The sequence below is a fragment of the Neomonachus schauinslandi genome, chromosome 8 (genome assembly GCF_002201575.2).
Source record: "Neomonachus schauinslandi chromosome 8, ASM220157v2, whole genome shotgun sequence".
In the NCBI taxonomy this organism is placed as follows: Eukaryota; Metazoa; Chordata; class Mammalia; order Carnivora; family Phocidae; genus Neomonachus; species Neomonachus schauinslandi.
The window spans coordinates 112,401,871-112,417,637 of record NC_058410.1 but is presented as its reverse complement, the minus strand read 5'-3'; the positions used below and the strand labels follow the sequence as shown (position 1 = coordinate 112,417,637).

Here is a 15,767-nt window from a genome sequence, read left to right as displayed (position 1 = left end):
CCCCCCCCCCCCCCCCCCCCCCCCCCCCCCCCCCCCCCCCCCCCCGCACCACGTCTCGGGCGCACACAGCACACAGAGTTCTCTCTTCAGAAACACTGTACTTAGGCTTTACGGGTCCTTTTCTCCAACCACCTAGAAATCCATGTTAGACTCTGCTTTATAAATCCATGCACTTGGATCGGAGCCAGCACTAAGATCACTGAACTAAGGGCAGGGAGAGAGAACAGAGCAGCAGAGAAGGTAGAAACTAACTGAAGTTTAATAAGGATGAGAACCTTTCAGATTCCTCCTCTCTCTATCTCCGGAATCTAAAGAATAATCCAGACAATAGCTCTAGAGGGAGGGGAAGACATGGATGAATCTGGAAGTTCATCCCTCCATACCACAGAGATTCCTGTGTGCAGGGCCTGAACTAGGCCTGTGGGAACCACAGCCCAAAGGACACCCGCTGCTGTAACTGACGGGGTCGCCCAGGGGAGAACGGGACAAGTACACAAGAGCAAGAACAGGCCTGATGCTCTACAGAAACAATGAAAAAAACCACCCAAAATGGGGGCTATGTCATGACCTGGGCCTGAGCCTAAGCTGTCAGTCACAGGAAGCTCTTGCTGCACAAGGTCCTGGTGACAGGTCTCTGTGATCACAGGTCCTGGTGAGACAAGCTTCCACAGAAGGGGCAGGACACAGAGCAGAGAGATGACCCAGCTGAGGGGTGAGCATGTCATACCCATGATGCACTGAGCAATGACTGGGCACAGGCCCCATCCCCGCTCGGCTCCTCGGAGCCTTCTCCTATCCCCACCTGCAATAGACTCAACACAGCAAACAAAAGTTCTGGAAGGTTCTCAGTGCTTCCGCTTATTTGCTGTCTCAATTTTACAAATCTCCTCTTTTATTACCTCATCAACCCCACATGCCAAGTGTTAAAAAACACAAACTCATATCTGGATTCTCATTTTCAATAGGGAAGTAAGTCATTCGTACTCAGTCCAGCATGAAATAAAGACAGGGATGGTGACAGTCCAGCCCTGCCTCTGCTGGAACAGGAGAGTACATCAGAAATGAGAAGGCAGGTCAGTATGGGAAGGGGGCGTGGTGGGCAGGGTGGGCCACTCTCCCCACCTCCTCACATTATGCTCATAGGAACACAGACACTTTCTGACACTTTTTGCACAAAGAGAAGTCAGGGGTTGTTGGTGTTACCAAGTGGGAGTGTGAACAAATCTTGCATCTCTCAGGCCCCACAAGTCAGCTGGTCTCACGCTGTGAAAAACAATCATGTACAAATTTAGGTCAATCATATAAGTGCAGACATTCTCAACAGCCCCCTGCATGCTCAAAGTGTCCCTAGTGCCCCAAGCCCTCCCCACATCAGGCCCTCAGAGATCTCACTATAGTTGCTATGAGACGCACATCACAGCCCTGGGCAATGTCATTGCCTATTGGGGGAAAGAACAGGAGTTATGGGGTGGGTGAGCTCCCCATGGGGTCCTGTCTACACTAACCAAGGGTCTCAGGGATCACCCCCTCCATCCTATGTGCAGAGTGGGAGTAGTTTCTTGTTATTTGACCTGTGGGAAGAAAACATCATGTCAGAGGCCTGGACAAGGCTGGGCCATGCGATCCTAGAGGAAGCTCCTAGCCCTGGTCCAAAATGAAGTTTGTAGAATTGTGACTGAAAACCCAGAACAGCATCAGGAAACACGAAGAACCGAGGTGTGTGGTCACTGAACCACCTGACTCGCTGGAGGTCTGTCCTCAGCAGGGACCTTCCTCTCTGACCTTTGACTGCTGGGAATCAGGTCCCCATCACCAGAATTACCAAGATGAAAATTTGCCCTTCCTTTTCATAAGTGTTTGCTACAGAGTGAATGTTAGTAATCAGCTCCAGAGTGGGCAAGTCCATGTGTGTGGATGGTACTTCCCAGTAACAAGGCAGGGCCATCTCCTACCTAGGAAACCCCCCAAGGGGACAAGAAAACTCAGTTTCCTACCTGAGCACTTCTTTCTCCAGATCACAGCTACAATGACCACAGTGATCACAAAAAGAACCAGACCAGCAATGATGCCCATGATGGGCTAAGTAGGTGGCTCTGGAAAGGGAAGGGAAGGTGAGGGGCCCAGACCTGTAGCCTGAGTCCACACTTTGCCAAAATTCTCCAGAAGGTTTCCTGAGAAGAGGCTCTACCCCAAACCCCTCCTTACCCCATGTTAACGTGATGGGCTCGGGCAGCCCCTCATGCTGCACATGGCACGTGTATCTCTGCTCCTGTCCAGAAGGCACCACCACAGCCGTCCACTTCTGGAAGGTCCCATCCCCTGCAGGCCTGGTCTCCACAAGCTCTGTGTCCTGGGTCAGGTCCTCCCTGTCCTGCTGCCAGGTCAGGGTGATCTCTGCAGGGTAGAAGCCCAGGGCCCAGCACTTCAGGGTGACATCATGGTCAGAGATGGGGTGATGGCTCACATGTGTTTTGGGCGGTTCTGAGGAAGAAGAATCAGAAATCCACACTTGGGTGGACCTTTATGGACCACTGAAACAGCATTCATTTGACCATCTTGAGGTGGACAGGGCAATTGGTTCAGATGAAAAAAGCACAAAACCCAGACACCAGCCTAGCCTTTGGGATCTCCTAATCCTTGGAAAATTCTAGAATCAGGGAGATGGCCCAGGGTAGGACGCTGTAGGTCTAAGGGGGAGAGCACACTGTTGGTCCTGACAATGGTGGCAGGTGATTGAGTCAGAAAACCTGGAGTCAGATGTCCAAAGATGTTCTCAGACGCAGAACAGAGATATTCTCAGATGGAGGTTAAGTCATGGTTCACAAGGTGGCTGTTAGGGTCAAAAGGAACCGCTGATGGTCTCCACCTGCCTCCCGGGAGAGACTGGATTCCTCAATTGTCCTATAGACAAAGCGGCCCTCTGGGTGAGTCACTCAATAGTAAGAACATGAACACGGAGGCTGATCTCCTTCTCCCCACCCATGGGGGAGGTGGTATTCTGACACTGAGTCCACTTTCCCCTCCTGGTGGGAAGCCAGCCCCAGTGGAGGGGAGATCCGGGAGGCCCCGCGGCCCCTGGTACCTGCGCACTGCAGCGTCTGGTTCCCCTTCTCCAGGTGCCTGCGGAGCGACTTCACGCACTCGCTCTGAGCGTAGTTGCTGTCGTGCTCGGCCACACCGGCCGGCCCCAAGTCGCAGCCAAACATCCCCTGGAGGGTGTGAGACCGCCCGCGCGGTCAGCTCTCAGATTGTCACCACCCCTGGTGGTGGACAAACGACCAAGTCCAAACAAAGTAAAACCGCTTAAAAGTTCCGGCGGGCTCTTCCAAGGTCGGGGCGGGGTGGGCTCCGCAGCCTCGGTGTGACGCTCGGACCGCGACACTCGGGGCGACCGAGGCCCGTCGGTGGGGATGGGGGTCGTGACGTGGACCCGACCCCGCGCCGCTCACCCGCCTCGCTCTGACTGCAGTAGCCGACAGCGATCCATAGGTTCCGTCGCGAAAGCTGGGCGTGGCCCTTGGCGTTTCGCGTCTCCCGGTCCCAATACTCCGGCCCCTCCCGCTCCACCCACGGCGCCCGCGGCTCCATCCTCCGACTCGCCGCGTCGCTGTCGAACCGCACGAACGGCGTGCCGTCCACGTAGCCGACGACCACGAAGCGGGGCTCCCTGCGGCCAGGCCGGGACACGGCGGTGTGGAAATACTTCAGGGAGTGGGAGCCTGCGGGCGCGGAGGGGCGCTGGGCCCGGGGCGCAGGTGCAGGCGGCCGGGAGGGCAGGGCGGAGGCGGGGAGGGACGGGGGAGCACAGGCCGGGGCGGGGCGGGGGGTGGCGGAGAGGCGCCTTCCCGGGGATCCCGCGTCCCCGCCCGAAGCTCCCCTCGCTCCGGCCCCGCAGAGGCCCTTTCCTCCCGCCCCACGCACTCACCCGCCCAGGTCTCGGTCTCGGCCAGGGCCCCCGACAGCAGCAGGACGAGGGTTCGGGGCCCCATGGCCCAGACCTTCAGGGTCTGAGGAGTAGATGCGTCCCTGTGGGTGTGGTCAGGACTTTCGAACCCGGAATCTCGGTGCCGCTGATTGGGTTCTCCAGAAACCCGACACCCAATGGGATTGCGAACTGCGGTCGCGTCACTAGTATCCCGGCGGGAGGACCTGACACGTTGTGGGAGTGAGAAGTGAAACCCAGGGAGAGGGGGGACTCTCCAGCCCCAGACACCGCTGTTGACAGGCAGGCCTTCCCGGGGAAATGCGACTTTGCCCCGATCCCTCGCTTACTGCACAGTGCGCTCTTTGTCACCTTGTCTCCCTGAGTCGTGGCCCAGGAGTTGTGTGAGTCAGTGATTCTCAAAAATTATGATCACAGGATATCTCTATGGTCTTACAAATTACGGAGGATCCCAAGGATAATTTTGCATCTGTGGGTTATATCTATCAGTGTTTACCATAGTAGGAATAAAACAGGGTTAAACATGTATTAATTCATTTAGAATCACATTAATAACCCTTGACATAACAGAAATATTGCTTTTATGAAAAATAACTATTTCCCCCAGTAAACAGGGCAGTGAGAAAAGTGGATTTTTGTTACATTTTCCAGTTTGCAAGTCTCTTTCTTGTTCTTGTCTGTCTCCTTTGAAGACCCCTGGATGTTCAGATTTGCTTCTGCATTTATAGTGTTGTTTTGGTTGAAGTATATGAAAATATTAACAGCCTTGCACAAATATGGGAGAATAGCATGTTTCCTAACCTTTTCAGATAATTATGGATAGTCATGTTTGATACTATATTACAACTACACAAGTTATACTTTCTGTAAGGTTATTTGCAAAGTGGCACCTGAAACAGTATCATTGAGTATGTCCTTTGTTACATTAAAATCCATGGGCCCAGCTTGCATACTGAATGGATCTTGTACTAAAGCTTGATTTGTCTTTTTTTTTTTTTTAAGATTTTTATTTATTTATTTGACACAGAGAGAGAGAGATCACAAGTAGGCAGACAGGCAGGCAGAGGGAGAGGGAGAAGCAGGCTCCCTGCTGAGCACAGAGCCCGATATGGGGCTCGATCCCAGGACCTTGGGATCATGACCTGAGCCGAAGGCAGATGCTTAACCATCTGAGCCACCCAGGCGTCCCTAAAACTTGATTTGTCTTAAAGCAATGTGTTGTTCCCATGTTTATTAGACTGGAATCAAGTTATCAAAACATCCCATTTGTTTTACTATTATCACAGATCCTGACAGGAAAGTTTGTCAGTAGGGAGAAGCTGTCAAGCTTATTGGTGGATCACAAGTTTTCCAAAATTCTGGTTTTCTCTTGAGAGTTTACATTTAATCAGGGCAACAAGTACTGTCAGCTGTCATGTGTGAGTTGATTTTAATGAAGGGGTAGGGTCATGTTCATTTTCAAGAAACTGTTGGCCAAATATCCTAAATAATCCAAGTTTCTGTGTCATTCATTCCTTCAAGTAAAAATGGCATTTTGTAACAACAACAACAACAATAAAAACAACCCCAGTCCAGTTAAGTTCATGCAAATTATTTTCCTGGGGGCTTAGGGATATGCTGTACATCCCACACCATCATATAAGACATGTTTAAAATGTGGATTTGAGAATAATTTAGTAAGATAATTTTTAATGCTTCAACCAGGATGTTTTCAAGTGATACTAGTTTTTTTGTTTGTTTTTTTTTCCATTGAGGCATTTTATTTGCACGTGTGTATTACATCCCTAGAAAAAGAATCCCAAGATTTTCCCTCCTGTGTGTTTTCAACTTGCTTCTTCATGCTCCACGATGCCAGCTGAGGTTGTCAGGACAATGACACCAAACTGGCAGGATGGGAGGGGATTCTTTTGCCATTTTCCTTTTTTCTTTCTTTTTTTTTAAATGTTTATTTATTTTTAGTGATCTCTACACCCAATGTGGGGTTTGAACTCATGACCCTGGGATCAACAGTCGCATGCTCTTCTGACCGAGCAAGCTTCCTCTTCACTCAGTAGAATCCCTTTCCCTGAGCTGCACTTCCTGCCTCTGAAAACTCAGCCCTGACTTTAGCCCCTGAGTGCATCTAGAAGAGAACTCACCTCCTGGAAATGTGGTGCCAGAGAGGGTGCTCAGTTTGGGAAGGGAGTTGGAGGGACAGGGATTTCCTTTTTGTAACTGGGAACAGTTTGTGCCTAAAGGCACCAGACCCATGCATAACCGACTTTGATTTTGTGACACACCAGCCCCATATGTATTCACATCCCAGACAGAATCTGATGTCATCTGTAAGATAAATCATGTTGGTCTTTTCAGTTTACATGTGTCTAATGCATCTGGCTTGAGGTCCAGAAAGCATGCAGAGCGGTACGGTCCAATACAACATTCTGTGCGGAAGGAATTCTTCTGTATCTGCGCTGTCCAGTATGGTGGCCACGAGCTACATGTGGTTACTGAGATGCAGGTGGCACTTGAAATGTGGCTAGTGTGCTGAGCAGTGGCGTTTTTAATTGTTTTAAATGAATAGGAATTTAAGTAGCCGTATGAGGCTCATAGAGCTACCATTCAGACAGTATATATCTAGAACGCTCTTAGTTTTCAGGATTCTCCTCAAAAAAGATACTGTGTGACTCATAGGTATATGTATATTAAATTTATCTTCAAATGGAAGTCTTGGATTTGTCTATGTGGGTCTGAGACATATGCTTAAAATACAGCATGAAAGTATAATTGATATGCATTATAACAGCTAAAGTTTACAGGCATTAACCAAAACATGATGTTTTACGTCAAGGTCATAAGTGTTCAAAAATGCCCATCACTGGAGCTAATTGATGTGTCTATAAAGTTTGGGTGTCTTGTTGGTGTTTGCGTTCAATAGGAGGCACATAAGTCTTCACTGAGCCCAAGTGAGAACATTATTGAACACAACATATATCAGATACCTTGGAGGCCCTGTACATACTTGCAAAAATAAAGCAGAAGATGGACATCTTAGATTCCTCCCGCTTAGAAACTTTTACCTCTTTCACCTCCCCATACTTTTGCCCAAATTCAGACAATTCTCTGTGTTTCCCTTCACCTTTGAAACCCTCTGCTCTTCATTTCTACTGAGGGGAAAATATACATGAGATGTTTACAATTGTGGGATGAAGAATTCTCTAAGCATGGCCCCAATGATGAAAACCCATAAAGAAAAACATGAAATTTTGGCATGTCAACCACACACTCACAAAGATACAAACACATGTCATGATCAAACTAGAAGACATGAAAACAATTGTGGCAGACAAAAGGGTAACATGCTTCAATGTTCTTTAGCCCAAGACCACCAGGAGCACCTGTGGGCATTCAGGTTGGATCTATTACTTGTTGCAGTGAGAAAGAACACGTCCCTTTGTGGGCCATGGGGCATCTTAATATGAAGGTGTTGGAACCTATAAGAATATGGGCTTTGGATGGGTGTTTTTTGTTTTTGTATTTGGGATTTTTTTTGACAGTTTCTTTTCTTTTTTTCCATTTTTAAAATTGAAATTCAATTAATTAGCATATAATGTATTATTGGTTTCAGAGGTAGAGGTCAGTGATTCATCAGTCTTATATAATACCCAGTGGTCATTACATCACATGCCCTCCTTAATGTCTATCACCCAGATACCCCATCCCTCCGCCTCCCTCCCCTCCAGCAACCCTCAGTTTGTTTCCTATGATTAAGAGTCCCTTATGGTTTGTCTCCCTCTCTGATTTCATCGTTTTATTTTTCCCTCCCTTCCCCTATGATCCTCTGTTTTGTTTCTTAAATTCCACATATCAGTGAGATCATATGATAATTGTCTTTCTCTGATTGACTTATTTCGCTTAGCATAATACCCTCTAGTTCCATTTTGGGTGGGTGTTTTTGAAGAAGATCTGTGGAAGCTGGGACTCACTCCTGATTGTGTGTTGTAAGGACGTGTGGGCAATTCTTTGGTTGAGCATCTCAATGAATCTCCTCTCTAGGCAGGCCAGACCAGAGTGAGGATAAAGCAGTCATGGTAAAGAAGCAGCGATTGCTCACATTAGCCAACAGACAGAGGTATTTGGTATTTTGTGGGTTGTACAGTGCCTTGTTTTGTCTCTAATGACACAAAGTGATGTCATGGTTTCCGAGTGTCCTTGTCTGATGCTGATGTTCTGTGAGGTGACTGGCTTATGTCCCACAGGAGAAGAATATGGCCAAGTGGTGGGCATTAGCCAGCTTCTGACCACGCTGAGCCCAGCTGTCAGTGTCAGACCAGCTCCTGATGTTGGGGGCTGCTGTTTCTTCTCTTTTAAATTCCATATTTTAAAGATTTTATTAATTTATTTATTTGAGAGAGAGAGAGAGAGAGCAGAGGGAGGGGCAGAAGAAGAGGGAGAGGTTCTCAAGGAGCTTCCATGAGAGTGTAGAGCCGAACAGAGGGCTCGATCTCATGACCCTAAGATCAGGACCCAGGCTGAAATCAGAGTCAGACGCTTAACTGACTGATCCTCCCAGGCACCCTTTAAATTCCATATTTTAAAATAGCTACATCTTATTAAAAAATAATTAAAGAATTGGTGTTTTCATTTTCTTTGGGTAAATACCCAAGATTGGAATTATTGAGTTACATGGCAATTCGCTATTTTGTACACCTTTTCAGGTGTAATACCCTCTAGTGCCATCCATGTCATTGCAAATGGTAAGATTTCATTTTTCTTTATGGCTGAGTAATATTCCATTGTATATATATACACCACCTCTTCTTTATCCATTCATCTGTCCATGGACATCTGGGCTCTTTCCATGGTTTGGCTATTGTGGACACTGTTGCTATAAACATTGGGGTGCAGGTTCCCGTTCGGATCACAATGTTTGTATCTTTTGGGTAAATACCTAGTAGTGCAATTGCTGGGTTGTAGGGTAGCTTGGTTTTTAACTTCTTGAGGAATCTCCCTACTGTTTTCCAGAGTGACTGTACCAGCTTGCATTCCCACCAACAGTGCAGCAAGGATTCTCCGAATCCTCGCCAACATCTGTTGTTTACTGAGTTGTTAATTTTAGCCATTCTGACTGGTGTGAAAATGTGAGGTGGTAACTCATTATGGTTTGGATTTGTATTTCCACGACGCCTACTGCTGTTGAGCATTTTTTCATGTGTCTGTTGGCATTTGTATGTCTTCTCTGGAGAAATGTCTGTTCACGTCTTCTACCCATTTCTTGACTGGATTATTTGTTTTTTGGGTGTTGAGTTTGGTAAGTTTTCTATAGATCTTGGATACTAGCCCTTTATCTGATAAGACATTTGCAACTACCTTCTCCCATTCTGTAGGTTGTCTTTTGGTTTTGTCGACTGTTTCCTTTGCTGTGCAAAAGTTTTTATCTTGATGAAGTCCCAATAGTTCATTTTTTCCCCAATAGTTCATTTTTAAAAAGATTTTATTTATTTATTTGAGACAGAGAACTTGCAAGCATGAGAAGGGGGGAGGGGCAGAGGGAGAGGGAGAAGCAGACTCCCTGCTGAGTACGGACGGAGCCCGATGAGGGACTGGATCCCAGGACCCTGGGATCATGACTTGAGCTGAAGGCAGACTCTTAACCGACTGAGCCACCCAGGCGCCCAACCAATAGTTCATTTTTGCCTTTGTTTCTCTTGTCTTTGGAGACGTGTCTAGTAAGAAGTTGCTGGGGCTGAGGTCAAAGAGGTTGCTGCCTGAGTCTTCCTCTAGGTTTTTGATGGATTCCTTGTCTCACGTTTAGGTCGTTCATCCATTTTGAGTTTATTTTTGTGTATGGTGTAAGAAAGTGGTCCAGTTTCATTCTTCTGCATGTGGCTGTCCAGTTTTCCCAACACCATTTGTTGAAGAGACTGTCTTTTTTCTACTGGATATTCTTTCCTGCTTTGTTGAAGATTAGTTGACCATAGAGTTGAGGGTCCATTTCTGGGCTCTCCATTCTGTTCCATTGATCTATGTGTCTGTGTTCGTGCCAGTACCATACTGTCTTATGACTACTTTGTAGTAGTCTTTGTAATATCTTATTTTTTTTAAAGATTTTATTTATTTATTTGAGAGAGAGAGAATGAGAGAGAGCACATGAGAGGGGGGAGGGTCAGAGGGAGAAGCAGACTCCCTGCCAAGCAGGGAGCCCGATGCGGGACTTGATCCAGGGACTCCAGGATCATGACCTGAGCCGAAGGCAGTCGCTTAACCAACTGAGCCACCCAGGCGCCCTGTAATATCTTTTGTAATATCACTTGAAGTCCAGAATTGTGATGCTACCAGCTTTGGTTTTCTTTTTCAACATTCCTTTGACTATTCAGAGTCTTTTCTGGTTCCATACAAATTTTAGGATTATTTGTTTCATCTCTGTGAAAAGTGTCAGTGGTATTTTGGTAGAGATTCCATTGAATGTGTAGATTGCTCGGGGTAGCATAGACATTTTAACAATGTTTGTTCTTCCAATCCATGAGCATGGAATGTTTTTTCATTTCTTTCTGTCTTCCTCAATTTCTTTTATAAGTGTTCTATAGTTTTCAGAGTACAGATCCTTTACCTCTTTGGTTAAGTTTATTCCTAGGTATCTTATAGGTTTTGGTGCAATTATAAATGGGATCGATTCCTTGGTTTCTCTTTCTTCAGTCTCACTGTTAGTGTATGGATATGTAACTGATTTCTGTGCATTGATGTTATATCCTGCCACTTTGCTGAATGTCTATATGAGTTCTAGCAATTTTTGAGTGGAGTCTCTTGGGTTTTCCACATAAAGTATCATGTCATCTGCGAAGAGTGAGAGTTTTGCTTCTTCTTTGCTGATTTGGAAGTCACTTATTTCTTTTTTTATTTCTTTCTATGTTGAATGTTGAACAACAGTGGTGATAGTGGACATCCCTGTCATATTTCTGACCTTATGGGAAAAGCTCTCAGTTTTTCCCTACTGAGGATGATATTTGCTGTGGGCTTTTCATATATGGCTTTTATGATATTGAGGTATGTTCTTTCTATCCCTATACTTTGGAGGGTTTTAATCAAGAAAGGATGCTGTATTTTGTCAAATGCTTTTTCTACATCCATTGAGAGGATTATATGGTTCTTGTCCTTTCTTTTATTAATGTGGTGTATCATAGTGATTGATTTGTGGATGTTGAACAACCCTGCAGCCCAGGAATAAATCCCACTTGATCGTGGTGAATAATCCTTTTAATGTACAGTTGGATCCTATTGGCTAGTATCTTGGTGAGAATTTTTGCATCCATGTTCATCAGGGATATTGGCCTGTAATTCTCCTTTTTGGTGGGGTCTTTGGTTTTGGGATCAAGGTAATGCTGGCCTCATAGAATGAGTGTGGAAGTTTTCCTTCCTTTTCTATTTTTTGAAACAGCTTCAGAAGAATAGGTATTAATTCTTCTTTAAATGTTTGGTATAATTCCCCTGTGAAGCCATTGGCTCCTGGACTCTTGTTTGTTGGGAGATTTTTGATTACTGCTTCAATTTCTTTGCTGGTTATGGGTCTGTTCTTGTTTTCTATTTCTTCCTGTTTCAGTTTTGGTAGTTTATATGTTTCTAGAAATGCATCCATTTCTTCCAGATTGCCTAATTCGTTGGCATATAGTTGTTCATAATATGTTCTTGTTTTAAAAAAGATTTTACTTATTTATTTGAGAGAGACAGAGAGTGAGAGAGATCACAGAGGTAGAGGGAGAAGCAGACTCGCTGCTGAGCAGAGAGCCCAATGTGGGACTCAATCCCAGGACCCTGGAATCATGACCTGAGCCGAAGGCAGACGCTTAACCGACTGAGCCACCCACGCATCCCAATATGTTCTTATAATTGTTTGTATTTCTTCAGTGTTGGTTGTGATCTCTCCTCTTTCATTTGTGATTTTATCTATTTGGGTCTCTTCTCTTTTCTTTTTGGTAAGTCTGGCTAGGGGTTTATCGATCTTATTAATTCTTTCAAAGAATCAGCTCCTAGTTTCATTGATCTCTTCTACTCTCTTTTGGTTTCTATTTCATTGATTTCTGCTCTAATCTTTATTATTTCTCTTCTCCCAGTGGATTTAGACTTTATTTGCTGTTCTTTTTCCGGCTCCTTTAGCTGTAAGGTTAGGTTGTGTATTTGAGACTTTTCTTGTTTTTTGAGAAAGGCTTGGAGTGCTATATACTTCCCTCTTACGACTGCCTTTGCTGCATCCCAAAGGTTCTGAACTGTTATGTTTTCATTTTCATTTGTTTCCATGAATTTTTAAACTTCTTCTTTAATTTCCTGGTTGACCCATTCATTCTTTAGTAGAATGCTCTTTAACCTCCATTATGTATTTGTGTTCTTTCCAAATTTTCTCTTGTGATTGAATTCAAGTTTCAAAGTATTGTGGTCTGAAAATATGCAGGGAATAACCCCAGTCTTTTGGTACTGGTTGAGACTTGATTTGTGACCCAGTATGTGATCTTTTCTGGAGAATGTTCCATGTGCACTTGAGAAGAATGCGGATTTGTTGCTTTAGGATGAAATGCTCTGTATATATCTGTGAAGTCCATCAGGTCCAGTGTGTCATTCAAAGCCCTTGTTTCCTTGTTGATCTTCAGCTTAGATGATCTGTCCATTGCAGTGAGTTGGGTGATAAAGTCCCCCACTATTATTGTATTATGATCAATGTGTTTCTTTAATTTTTTATTAATTGGTTTATATAGTTGGCTGTTCCCAAGTTAGGAACATAAATATTTATAATTGTTAGATCTTCTTGTTAGATAGACCCTTTTATTATGATATAGTGTCCCTCTTCATCTCTTATTACAGTCTTCGGTTTAAAGTCTAATTTGTTTGATATGGGGATTGCTACCCCAGCTTTCTTTTGAGTCCATTAGCATGATAAATCATTCTCCACCCCCTCATTTTCAATCTGGAGGTGTCTTTGGGTCTAAAATGAGTCTCTTCTAGACAGCATACTGATGGGTCTTTTTTTTTTTTCTTTTTTATCCAATCTGATATCCTGTGTCTTTTGACTGGAGCATTTTTTTTTTAAAGATTTTATTTATTTATTTGACAGAGAGAGCGAGCAAGAGAGCACAAGCAGGGGGAGCTGCAGAGGGAGAGGGAGAAGCAGGCTCCCCACTGAGCAGGGAGCCTGACACAAGCCTTGATTCTAGGACTCTGGGATTATGACCTGAGCTTAAGGCAGACGCTTAACTGACTGAGCCACCCAGGCACCCCTGGTTGGAGCATTTAGCCCATTTACATTCAGAGTAATTATTGAAAGATATGAATTTAGTGCCATTGTATTACCTGTAAAATCACTGTTTCTGTTTATTGTGTCTGTTCCTTTCTGGTCTTTGTACTTTTCGGCTCTCTCTTCACTCAAAGGATCCCCTTTAATATTTCTTGTGGGGTTGATTTAGTGATTATAAATTCTTTTAGTTTCTGTTTGTCCTGGAAGCTCTTTATCTCTCCTATTCTGAATGACAGGCTTGATGGATAAAGTATTCTTGGTTGCATATTTTTCTCATCTAGCACCCTGAATGTATCATGCCAGTCTTTTCTGGCCTGCCACATCTCCGTGGACATGTCTGCTGCCAGCCTTATGTTTCTACCTTTGTAGGTTAAGGACCTTTTGTCCTGAGCTGCTTTCAGGATTTTCTCTTTATCTCTGAAATTTGCAAGCTTCACTATTATATGTCGAGGTGTTGACCTATTTTTATTGATTTAGAGGGGGGTTCTCTGTGTCTCCTGGACTTGAATTCCTGTTTCTTTCCCTAGATTAGGGAATTTCTCATCTATAATTTGTTCAAATAAACCTTCTACCCCTCTCTCTCTTTCCTCTTCCCGTAGGACCCCAATTATTCTAGTATTGTTTTGCTTTATGGTATCGCTGATCTGTCGAATCCTCCCCTTGTGATCCAGTAGTTAGTTTATCTCTCTTTTTCTCAGCTTCCTTACTTTCCCTCATTTTGTCTTCTATATCACTGACTCTCTCTTCTGCCTTATGTATCCTAGCAGTTAGAGCCTCCATTTTTTATTGCATATCAGAAATAGGCTTTTTGATTTTGACCTGATTAGATTTTAGTTCTTTTATTTCTCCAGAAAGGGATTCTCTAGTGTCTTCTATGCTTTTTTTCAAGCCCAGCTAGTATCTTTATAATTGTTGTTTTCAATTCTAGTTCCAACATCTTACTTATATTCATATTGATTAAATCTCTCCAGTGAGTACTGCTTCTTGTTCCCTCTTTTGGGGTGAGTTCTTCCATCTTGTCATTATATCCAGAAAAGAATTGATGAAAGAGAGGGGGGGGCACCTGGGTGGCTCAGTCAGTTAAGCATCTGCCTTTGGCTCAGGTCATGATCTCAGGGTCCTGGAATCAAGCCCTATGTCAGGCTCCCTGCTCAGCGGGGAGCCTGCTTCTCCCTCTCCCTCTGCTGCTCCCCCTGCTTGTGCTTGCATGCTCTCTCTCTGTCAAATAAATAAATAAGGTCTTAAAAAAAAGAGAGAGAGAGAGGGAAAAATACAAAAATAGGAAGAGTGACACCAGAAAAATATACACTACCCAAATCAGAAGAGAACAGAAACCAAAAAGAAAACAAAAGAAAAGAAAAATGAGAATAACATCAAACAAGAAGTTGAACAGAACAGAACAATTAACCAGATCTTGGGTGTATTTTGGTCTGTTTGTTAGAAGAAACTAGACCCCAAAATAGGAAAGAAAGAAAAATTATATATATATACAAAAATGAAGTTGAATATAATGAAAGGAAGCCAAAAATGAAAAATAAAACCATAAGTGTAAAAATGAAAATAAAAAAGACTTAAAAAGAATTGATAAAGTAAGAAAATAGCTGAAAAGGAAAATAAAATATAAAATTGAAGGACTAAAGAATAATAAGTAAAGACCACGAATGCTATATACTTCTTTCCCCAAGAGCTGGAGTTTTACAGTTCTTTATGATCAGTAAACTTGGTATTCGCTGGATGTTCCAGCTGGTCTTCTGGGGGAGGCGCCTGTTGCACTGATTCTCAGGTGTCTTTGCCTGGGCAAAGTTGTACCACCCTTGCCAGGGGGCGGGGCTCAGGTTAAGCTGCTCCAGAGCCGGTGTGGGGGATGAAATTGGCCGCAGGATCTCCAGCCCCTGAGCTGAAAGTTCACCCACCGCCACCCCCAGCTCTTCAGTGAGCCCTCATAGAAAAGCAGTCCATCACTCTTATCTCCCTGGTTTCCGTGGGAACTCTGTGTTCATCCAGCCCGTGATGGAGCGTTTTTATCTCAGGCATGTGACCCCTTTTGGAGTCTCCAAACTTTATGAACTCCTGTGGGGCGCACCTGTGCCACTCCTCCCGGGGGGGGGAAGAGGGTCTCACTGCGCTTCTGCCTCTTGCTGTGCCTCTGCTTGGAGACCAGTCGCCCGATGGGGCAGCAGTTTGCGGTATAATAGATTCATAAGAACTCTTCATTTTTGAGGATATAATCTTATATAACCCTTAATCTCCCACTCTCTTCTCTCCCTTAATCTCCAGCTGCAACAGTAGGACTAAATTAAGCATTATTTTAAAATGCTGTTTCAAAAATCTTTGGTTCCTATCCTTTTCCTCCACCTACATTTGTCCTTCTTTTTGACTGTCCAGCACCTGAACTACTTTATTATTTTTATTTATTTATTTATTTATTTATTTTTTAAGTAGGCTCCATGCTGGGCATGGAGCCCAATGCAGGGCTTGAACTCACGATCCTGAGGTAAGATCAAGAGTTGGACACTTAACTGGCTGAGTCACCCAGGTGCACAACTACTTTCTTATTTTTAACTA

General features: G+C 44.5%; 1 protein-coding gene and 1 pseudogene across 1 annotated transcript; both read right to left on the bottom strand.

Moving 5' to 3' along the window:
- The window catches only part of LOC110575655, a 14,269-nt pseudogene extending 12,196 nt beyond the window's left edge, over positions 1-2,073 (bottom strand).
- A 6-nt stretch (positions 2,074-2,079) lies between these two features.
- Positions 2,080-3,989, bottom strand: LOC110575688 (class I histocompatibility antigen, Gogo-C*0202 alpha chain-like). Its single transcript, XM_021684701.1, has 5 exons — positions 3,926-3,989; positions 3,450-3,719; positions 3,083-3,226; positions 2,206-2,481; positions 2,080-2,093 (listed from the first exon to the last, which is right to left on the bottom strand). The coding sequence occupies exons 1-5, from the start codon at positions 3,987-3,989 to the stop codon at positions 2,080-2,082; spliced, it is 768 nt and encodes a 255-aa protein (XP_021540376.1).
- Positions 3,990-15,767: the final 11,778 nt, after the last annotated feature.